The 10,067-nt window shown below is 43.5% G+C and overlaps 1 protein-coding gene across 4 annotated transcripts in view; it reads left to right on the top strand.

The window, feature by feature from the left end:
* The first annotated feature begins 1,134 nt into the window (after positions 1 to 1,134).
* Positions 1,135 to 10,067, top strand: part of Slit2 (slit guidance ligand 2) — a 331,184-nt gene continuing 322,251 nt past the window's right edge. For all 4 annotated transcript variants that reach the window (XM_005402479.2, XM_005402476.2, XM_005402478.2 and 1 more), the window contains exons 1-3: positions 1,135 to 1,565; positions 4,134 to 4,205; positions 5,356 to 5,427. In XM_005402479.2, the coding sequence (XP_005402536.1) occupies positions 1,387 to 1,565; positions 4,134 to 4,205; positions 5,356 to 5,427 (323 nt within the window). In that variant the 5' untranslated portion in view covers positions 1,135 to 1,386. The remainder of the gene's footprint in view (positions 1,566 to 4,133; positions 4,206 to 5,355; positions 5,428 to 10,067) is intronic.

Here is a 10,067-nt window from a genome sequence, read left to right as displayed (position 1 = left end):
CCTGGACTGCGGCCGCCAGGTCAGGTGCAGGATCGGGAGCCGGGCGGCGTCTCCACGTCGGCGAGCGGACTTCTGCCGTGGTAGTGGGAGAGGGATCCCAAACCCGGGAAAAGTTCCTGCACTTTGAGAAGGACGACCCACTTGTGGGAGGCTATCAAGGGGCTGCGGGGAAGCTGCGCCTGCCCGGAGCTGGAGGTTGTTTCTTCCACCTTTGCCATCAGGTGTCTGCAGCGTATCCGGGAGACGACAGAGGCTGACACACGCGTGCACGCGCGACTGCCGCTCTGCTGTGGATTGGGCTCCGGCTGGAGTAGCGGGTCCCAGCCGCCCGCCTGCCACCTCGCCATCCTCCAGACATCATAACAGGACGCGGGCTCGGACACCACCTTAGCCTGTCCCCTCCTTCCGCCCAGCCTGCTTGGTGGCAAGTCCTGCCCCAGCCCTTGCACACTCTGCCTTCGCAGGAGCCATCGTCCTCAACTTGGCCTCTTGGATTTCCTCCTGGGATTCTGACTAGTGGATATTCCTTGCTGCAGCGGTCCGACTGGACTGCCCTTTTGTCTTTCTGCGTGACCTCAGGGCAGGGTTTGGCGCAGAGCGTCTCCAAGGACGCCCGGCGCGAGGCTGGATTGGCCAGACTTCCCTCAGCGAAGTGCATGTGTATTTGCAAACCATCCTTGGCGAGGACGGGTCCCGGCTGCCGCGGTGCCCCCGGCCGGGTAGAGGCCGCGTGAGTGAGCCGAGCTCTGCGCCGCGCAGCGCCGCCCCGCGCCCCTCCGGGCTGTGCGAAAGCCCCGTGCGCCCCCGCGCGCCATGCCCAGTGGCTTGGCGCGCTCCGCTCCGGGCCCGCGGGGCTCCCGCGCCTTCTAGCTTTAAGGAGCCCACTTTGATCAGGACCACCATTACCATCGCGCTCCCCGCTTCCGCCTGGTGCTCTCCACTGGAATCGGATTTGCAGAAGAGCGCCTGGGATCAGAGTAACCCCCACCCCCGCAACTGCATCTTCGCTGTGGCTGGGCTCCGGGGCTCTTTTAGCGACAAGCCAAGTTGATCCCTGTGAGACGGAGGACGCGAGATCTCCCGCTGTTGTCTGGATCTCCCCGCAGCCTTGGCCAGGCCGTTTGAGCGTCAGGTTCTAAAGTTGCCCACGGAGCCCCTGCCCTGCTAGAAGAGGATAGAGAGTGAGGGGAAAAGCTTGTTCTTCTGGCGGCTCTACTCCTTTGCATATTACTACTGTTCCATATTATTTTGTGCGCGCTTCCCCCGCGGCACTCTGGGCTGCTGACCCCGCGCCAAGCACTGGGCCTCAGACCCCGCGCGGTTTCCTGGGAGCGGCGAGCTAAAGAGAAGCCCTAACGCAGGGGAGCGAGGAGGCGGCGGGGGAAGATGCGCGGCGTGCGCTGGCAGACGCTGTCCCTGTCGCTGGGGTTAGTGTTGGCGGTCCTGAACAAGGTGGCGACGCAGGCGTGCCCGGCGCAGTGCTCCTGCTCCGGTAGCACCGTGGACTGTCACGGGCTGGCACTGCGCAGCGTGCCCAGGAATATCCCCCGCAACACCGAGAGACTGTGAGTACGGGCTGTCGCCCTTCCCCTTCCCCGTCACGGTAGCGCACTTCTCGCTTCGGCCTGGGGGGCACTAAGCAAGGGACCTGTGCTAGGCAGCGCTGGCTGGCTCTCCTGCGCGCACATCCCGGCTGGGTCGGTGGAGGGGAGGGCGAAGCACTGGCGGGCAATGTCCAGGGAGGGGCCTCTGCCCCACAAGGGGCGGGTCCGCCGGGGGGAGCGCAGGGTTCCGTTTCCCCGTCTCGTCCCGCCACTCGGAATTGCATGGGGCCGGAGTTCTGTGTAGCTAGGGAGATGGGAGACTGGGGACACGTATTCAAGGATGCCCAGGAAAGCCAGACGCCACTTTGTTTCCCAGACTCGGTAAACGGAGTCACCTTGCGGTGGCAAACGCGCGCAGGTCGGGTTCAGGGCCGAGTCCCCGCCCTTTGCGCTGCGCGCTGGCGCGAAGGGGATTGCAAGGGGACTCTGCCGAGAGAAACTTCCGCTCCCCGGCTTTGTGTCGCCCTCCTGGGGACGGAGGGAGGGGAGCGGAGTCCCGGGGCGACCAGGGTACTTTTTCCCGGAGTGTGGAGAGGAAGGTGTCATGGGGCAGGGACGCTAGCGTAGTGGCGTGCGCAGCCCCCACAACTGTCCCCGTACCCCTCTACCGCGGGGCGGTAAGGGTCGAGAGGCGCCTCTGCGCCGGCGCCTGCGGAGGGGCCCGGTCCCATCCTTCACGCGAAGTTAGTGCTGCTGCTCCGAAGAGAAGGAGCCGAGAGCCGGTTCTGTTTGGGACCCGGAGCCCTCGGAGCCGAGTCCCCAGCCCCGCGCCCCCGCCCGTGGCGCTGCGCCGCTCCTTCCGTCTCCGCGCTCCGCTGCACGCAGCCATCCCCGCCTCTGCGAGCCGCTAATGAAGAAGTAAACGCTGCCCGGGTGTTGACGGCCCACGCGCTCCTGGTGGGGGCGTCCCGAGTTGCGGGAAGTGGAGCGTGGAGGCCGCGCTCTTTGTGAGCCCGAGTTGCCGCCCGCGCCCTCCCAGCGCCCGGCACTGCGCTCTCACGCTGCGCTGGGGCTCGGCGGGCGCTGCGGTTCCGGGGGCGGCGCGCCGGTTCTCTCTGCCCAGGCCTTTTCGCCGGGTGAGCGGCCCCGCAGTGCGGAGAGGACTCTCTGGGACTTTTTGTGCGCCACCTCCAGTCGTCCTTCTCCGCCTCTTGCCCCCAACACTCCGCTTAAAGGCCCAATTGAGCCTGTTCTTTTGGGGAGGGTCACCGACTCCCAATCTCACCGGTGGCCCCCTATTCCGCTCCCTTCCGCTGTCCCAAGTCCTCAGTGAAAAACAAGTTAAGGCCTTATTAGGCTGGGTGTCTCATCAGGAAGTGATTCACCCCATCAGTCTGGGCTGGGGGATAGCGGCTCTTGTTACAGCAAATAGCCCGAAGAAGACCCAACAATGATAGGAATAACTTAGTGATACTTTCCTTGCTTAGTATGGAAAAGTGGGTCGGGGAGAAGGATGAGCAGAAATGCAGAATTTTGTTTTAGCAATTGTCGTTTCACGTTATTTAAAGCAGCTTAAAGTTCAAGCACCAACACGCCTTATTCAACCAAAAAGGCGTGCACTGGGAGGGAAACGACACTTGAGTTTTGAGTCCTTTGAAAGAAAGTATGAGGGCTATATAACGAGTTTTCAGAAAACAGTATACTCGGTGCTGGCTTCTAAAATTCTGTCATCCACTAAGTAAACACTTGAAGAACAGATTTCAAACATGAAGTTGCATACACCACCATGTGCCTATCTGCGTGAAGGAGGGTACAGGAACCTCTGCAGAGCCCGGCCTTCCTTGGAATGGTTGGAAGCAGGGCAAGTTTAGATCTTGACGTGAGATGCAACAAAGGAGGGTTGTGACTAGTAAAGGAAAAGTGGTGCTGAAATCTGAACAAAAATGTCAGGGCCTGAGTAGCATTTCCACTGCAGCCCCTGCTAGTATTTTCCTCTTCACAGTCTCCGCGGGGGGCCGGAGCAGCCAATGAAGAGTTTAGTTTTCATACAAATATAGAATTGTTGGAAAGTCAATGCCCATAAATGCGAGGCTTTGAAATCCAGATAGTTTAATGGCATTCTTAGGTGTTGCTTTGCCTCAGGGAGGCTAGCCGCCACACTACCTACCTACCTAGTGTTCTGAATTTTTAAAATTTCTTTTTCAATAGTATGAGAACATTGTTCATTTCACTTCCTGACTAGAACTCTTTGGGGATGTGCCTAAGAATAATAGCAGAACACTTATGAGATGAACACACACATCCTTATGAAAATAAAAATTCGAATCACTCCCATCCATACATCCCCTACACACAGCTTCCTAACAGAATCACTTCGTTCTCTCTTCACATGCGAGCAAGAACAAATTTTGTGAACTTGGGTCATTAATAAAATGTCCTTTCAAGGGTTGCCCCCTCCAACCCCAGTACTTTGCTAAACCACCAATAGAATTCATTTTTATTCTTTTTAATTCTAGCTGCTTTTTTTACTTTGTTTAACCAAGTGTAATAGAAATGAACAGAAACTTTCATTTTCTGGTTATCTCTTAGTGATCTGAATGGAAATAACATCACCCGGATTACGAAGACTGATTTTGCTGGCCTTAGACACCTCAGAGTTCTGTAAGTGTGTTCTTCCTCTGTAATTTGGAAAACTTTGTTTTCAAGGTTACACATTGAGAACTGTTACTGGTCTCAGTCTTTAAATCCTGCCCAGTGGCATGAAAAAACAAACAAACACAAAGTAAAGGTCTTGCTTTCTCTTCTTTTTTAATCACTGTATTATAACTGTAGTAGAATGCTGGGCCTTTATTTTAAGATTGGATAGGTGCCATAAAAACAATATTATTGAAGTGACCTCAAATCTTTGGTTTACGATACACTAAGTGGCTTTTGTGTATAAAAATGTAGAATAGTTGCTTTTATAATATGAATAAATAATGTGAGACATTTGATGCTTTTCAGATTTAAGATAAACTTGACAAAATTTAAGTGGATCTGTGTTTTATTATTACTGAGATCAAAATATTCAGAAATTGTTTTGCAAAGAACAATTAGAGATGATTTCTATCATTAGAATCAAGCAATTGAACTTACCAGCAGTTTTTAGTGGAACAATGTTTATTTAGAAAAGTTTCATTGGCAGTGTTTTGAGTTGTTCCTTATATTTAATTACTTTGCCTTATCCCAAACTGCAATATGATTATTTTAAAGATTGTGTTAATTTAGCTGTGAGCAAACCATTATTGGAGAGTCAATGTTATGTTAAATTGTTTCCTCTCATGGGGTTGTAAATATTTACATCCATTGGTCATATACTTTTGACCACTGTACATTCCGTGTTCAATGTTTAAGACACATTTGGCCCTTATGAAATCTCCAAATTGCTGCTGTGTATTTAGCAGTCAGGATTGAAGTATGTGTGTGATGAATTACTGCCTGTTGGTTCAGGTGTAAAGCTGTGTACTAGAAAGCAACTATCAAAGCTGAAATTGTGAGCGTTTGCTTCTCATTTGTATTTTAAGGTTCGAGTGTTGACTAGCAAATTTTGTGAGAAGCTGCTTGAGTGTTTTCTATGAGAATTTTATGATGTGAATGTCATGTCTCCTCCCTGAGTTCTTTCACACATATCATCATTTCATTTGCTATTAGCTCTCAAACCAGATCTCAGAATGTATCTTTAAAAAAGCAAGAAGGCTGTATGCTTTTAGTTGCTGAATTGAAACATACTCAGAAGGTGACATTAAGGAGCATGTTACCTTATATATTTCAGTCAGCTTATGGAGAACAGGATTACTGCAATCGAAAGAGGAGCATTCCAGGACCTTAAAGAACTGGAAAGACTGTAAGTATTTGCAGCTCCACACTCCTGAACAACCTAACTGTAGCTGTTCCAACACTTGGAATTTCAAGGACTATGTCTTCAATTTCATGTCTTAGCTTTAAAAAGTTTGCAAAAAGTGAAGATGAAGTGGTTTTCAGACTAATTTACAGTAGACTTTTGGGATAAAGAGTACTAACATGTAATACATCACAAAAGTAAAAATTTAATGTCCTTAGTTATTTCCTAGCTAACCATTGCTTTTATAGTGAAGGATATACATGTTTTTCCTGTTTTGTCATCTGATGTGTTTTATTTGTTTATGGAGGGAGAAGATGGTAATTTTATTTGCATTAGTGGTTGTTATGGAAAACAGAGGGTTGCTCATAGCCTTTATAACCTCCATGAAGTTGTTTAGTGTGTCTTCCATGACATTTAAAGAAATATTTTAAATTTTTACTGGTGGTATTTTATTTTTTTGCATTTAACATGGTGAACATGGGTAAAAGCTATTATTCATATTTTATTTCATTATTTAACAGTACCTTTAAAATATTTCTGCTGAAATTTTAAAGAATATTAAAGTAAGAACTGTATCATTGAGGTGAAGGCATTTTACATCCATTCTTTTTGTCCCAAAAGATTAATATAGACTTCAAACTTTAAAAAAATATTTTTTCAGACCAAAAAATATTTTGTATTAATATACATTACTTGAGGGCATGTAATTTATACTCATAGTATGTATATCTACAACAGTCGAAATATGTATCTAAAATAGGTTAAATCACAGACTTGGTAATCTTAAATATGGATTCCTCATCTCATCTGTTGATTATTCATATTTGGTAGACCTGCTTTTGAAGGGCCAATAAAAGCTCTATTAAAAGTAACTTAATGATTTTAATAAGTTTCCATGTCTGCTTAAAATAGTCATATCAGATAAAAATAGAATTTTTATTTAAAATAATGAAAGGTAGTCATTTTAGTCATAACGTATTCAGGTTCACTGGGCCTCAGGGCAAAAGTTAATTCTGTGTAGTTGTTGCTAATTAGAAAAATGTTTTGTCATCTTCTGAGATGTTTGGCAGTATATTGCCCACATTTTTTATCACCTCAGATAAAACCAGAAATGTATACTTTATTCCATCGTACAACTTTGCCATCATAAATGTTACAACATAGGAAATATATATGTGGAACTCAAAATTAATTTAAAATCACTACTTTTAGCTAATTTTGGAGGGGGACAAAAAACAAGATAAACATTTGCTTGAGTTCAAAACAAAGTTCATAAATTCATAACCTATTTTTAAGTATATGCTCTAAAAGTGTGTATCCTTTGATCACCTTCATTAGCTTTCATGCATAGTTAATATCAAGGGAGTAAATTACAATATTTTTAATCTATCCATTTAGAAAAGTATTGATGTATTTTAAATTACTAGATAATATAACTAATAATTGTATCATTAATTTTGTAAAAATAATTTCTAGTTATTACATGGAAATATCTACATCTTGGTTTATAAACAGGTTTCAAGTCATAGAAAGAGCCAAAATGCCTTTTCATGCAGCCTCTACTTTGCTTATATTTCATTTTAAATGTTTTCAGGAACAATAGAACAAAACTCACTTCGTTAATATTTTTCAAGGAACTGCAGAATGCCATCTGAACTTTCATCTTGAATAAGTTAACTTTTCCTAAAAATTATTAACCAGATGCTGTATGATCTGAAATTTGATTAGAGTTGTAAGTAGGTACTAGCTTTTGCCTTTCACTTCCCTGGGGAATGTCACTTCATCTCAGAACAATTTTCTATTCTACTAAGACTGAGTCAGATGTTTCAGAGTGGGAGGAGGATTTGTAATTTTGAATGAAAACTAATATATATGCAGGACTCCTTTAAATCACCCCAGCTGTTGGCGGAGAGCAAATATTTCATATTTGTGAGGAAAAGCTGAGAAAATTCCTTTTGTTTACAACTGCCAAGTCCATCTGATGGAAGTACATTGTTATCTGACAGCCAATTCATCTCCTTGGGACTCTGGAATTCAAAACCATTTCTTAGGAACATTGTGGATACACTTTTTAAATATTTGTTTTTTAAATACATTAAATGGCAACACAGTTTTACTAAGAAATGTATTCAAGTTACTGTGAAATAAACTATTTTAAATTTTATTCTGTGCATTGTTTTAAAAACATAAAAACTGAAAACAGTAACAAAAAAATGCCTCGTGAGTTCCATACTCAAATCTTTCTGACTTTTGTTATGTACCCATATGTTAGTCCTACCATCAGCATCAGAAACATTTATTGCTTTTTCAAGAAATACCAAGGAGCAATGTGAGAGGCAGGAAGCAGTCAATGAATGAATTAACTTTTAACCACGAACTGTGAAAACTTAATTCAGATGTACAACTTGAAACTGTACTCTAAATTATGAAAAGATGTGTAAGTGCAGATTCATTTTATAAATGCCATCAATACAGGCAGAGACTTTTCATTACCTATATGAAGAACAAAAAAATAAAGCGTTACTTTTATTTGTGTCTAATTTATAGCTGTAAGTTATTCTCATTTTAGAATAAGATAATCCTAAATGACATTTTGTAAATTTTCAAAGTTATGTTTTTTTCCTTACTTTATGGGGATGGAGCTCCAACGCAGTCTAGAAAAACAAGACAAATCTGAAAACAGAAGATAAGCTCTAAGCCTTTTAATAAATTTAACTTTCAATCTATAAGAAAGAACATAACATTGCTAATTTTAAGTTAGTGTTGCCCTCAGGTGAGAAAGCTATTCTTTGTAAATGAAATCAGAAGCTACAAAAGAAAGATACTTTTTCCAATTAAAAGAATGGATGTAGCTCAGAATTTTCAGTCAAAATGTCAAGAACTAGATGGATGGATGAAGGATGAAAATCCTTCACAGAAGATACCTGTATATAAATCTGCAATAAATTCTCCATACAGAATTATCATTATCATTGTTATTACTATTATTATTATTATTATTATTATTATTTGAGGCAGGGTTTTGCTATGTATTCCAGGCTGGACTTGAACTCACTATGCAGCTTGACCTTGAATTTATGGCAGTCCTCTTGCCTCAGACTCATCATAGGCATGCGCCACCATACCCGCATCCAAACACAATTATTAATTCAGGATATTTCACAGCTGGCAAAATCCAGATAGTTAGAAAAGTAGCAGTGGAACACAGAAACTGTGCATGCTGGTTTAAAATTATGTTGCATATTTATAGTTTCTGTACAGCTAGAGGTTATGCTTATCGAACCAGAGAGTTATGCAGTTCTATTTTATGGTCTTTTATTAGACCCTGGGCTACTTCAGGGATCCAGTAGTGAAAATCATCCTTTCCTTTTGAAAATTCCATTCGAACACAAATGCAATAGTATGAGAAAGTTTTTCAAATTTTCTAGGGCTGTCATTATTTTGATATTTGCTCTAATACTGCAGAAATGAAATGCATACATGCCTAGCTTAACGTTGGTGAGAACCAGCAGCATACCATGGAAAATCTTGGATATTAGGCTTTCCACGGACATTACCATCACCTTATACCCTTCAGTCAGGAGACTGCAGAAGTGATACAGGCCAGCATGTGGACTGATCCATCTTTTCCCACCAATAATGTTTAAATATTAAGACAAATATACCACTTTTAAGTCCTTCAAAGTTTAGCATCTTTATATTTGAAATGATATTTTTCCTACTAGTTTTGTCATTAGATATTTATTTTGTTGGAAAACTTGACCTGCACATATTTTATAATGCAAAAATGGAGATAACCTTGGGAATTATGACTATTAACTCAAATTGCTTGGTTTCCACTAAGTTGATATAAAGAAGATGCTCATTTTAATTTAGGAATTCTAAATCCCTTTGCAGTAGAACCTATATGTGAGTAAGCATGATATTCTTAAGAAGGAATGTCTAAGAGGCACATTTAAATTCTTTTCCTAAGACGGTGCTGACCTGTCCTCTTTGTGTGAACACATCATTCATAAGCAAGTGGCAGTGTGAAGCCAGGGGTAGGATGTCCTGGGGTGTTTGTTGATATATATGAATTCAAGGGGAGAGGATATTGTGGAACAGGTCTGAAGCAAAGCACTGTTTATTCTGTGTTCACAAAGATGCTAGAGAACCCCTCTTTCACTAATCCTATAAGTTTATGAGCAGCACATAACACATATCTTTTCTTATTGTAAGGGCAAAGCATAACTATTATCTTCTTGGAAAAGGATGTAGGCTCATCTCAAAGGATTGCTTTCTGGTATCTTTACACCGAAGTTTAAAGTCACTGCAGTCAGTTTCTTAGAGGTCCCTGTAAAGAAGCACATTGGTTGGGCTCTGTAACAAAGACTCAGTATGTATGCTGCATCAGGTAAAAATGCTCTAACTGACATGTTATCTATGAATTGATTATGCTCATGTAGTCATAAGCTACTCACTATGGTCCTAGAAAGCTTTAATTCTGAAAGTTAAGCAGAACATTGAGTTAATCTGAGAGAGCGGCTTCTGTTTTAATGTGCCCTGCAGTCAAATGGTGGAGAGAAGGCCCATTTGCCTCTTGTGGACCATTTTATAAATTCTGGAGCAGGAAGGCTGTTTATTTTTCCCACATCTGTTTTAGG

The sequence above is a fragment of the Chinchilla lanigera genome, unplaced genomic scaffold (genome assembly GCF_000276665.1).
Source record: "Chinchilla lanigera isolate Chin_1 unplaced genomic scaffold, ChiLan1.0 scaffold00079, whole genome shotgun sequence".
Lineage (NCBI taxonomy): Eukaryota > Metazoa > Chordata > Mammalia > Rodentia > Chinchillidae > Chinchilla > Chinchilla lanigera.
Note: the sequence above shows the minus strand (reverse complement) of the source record. Positions and strands in the feature narration are given on the sequence as shown.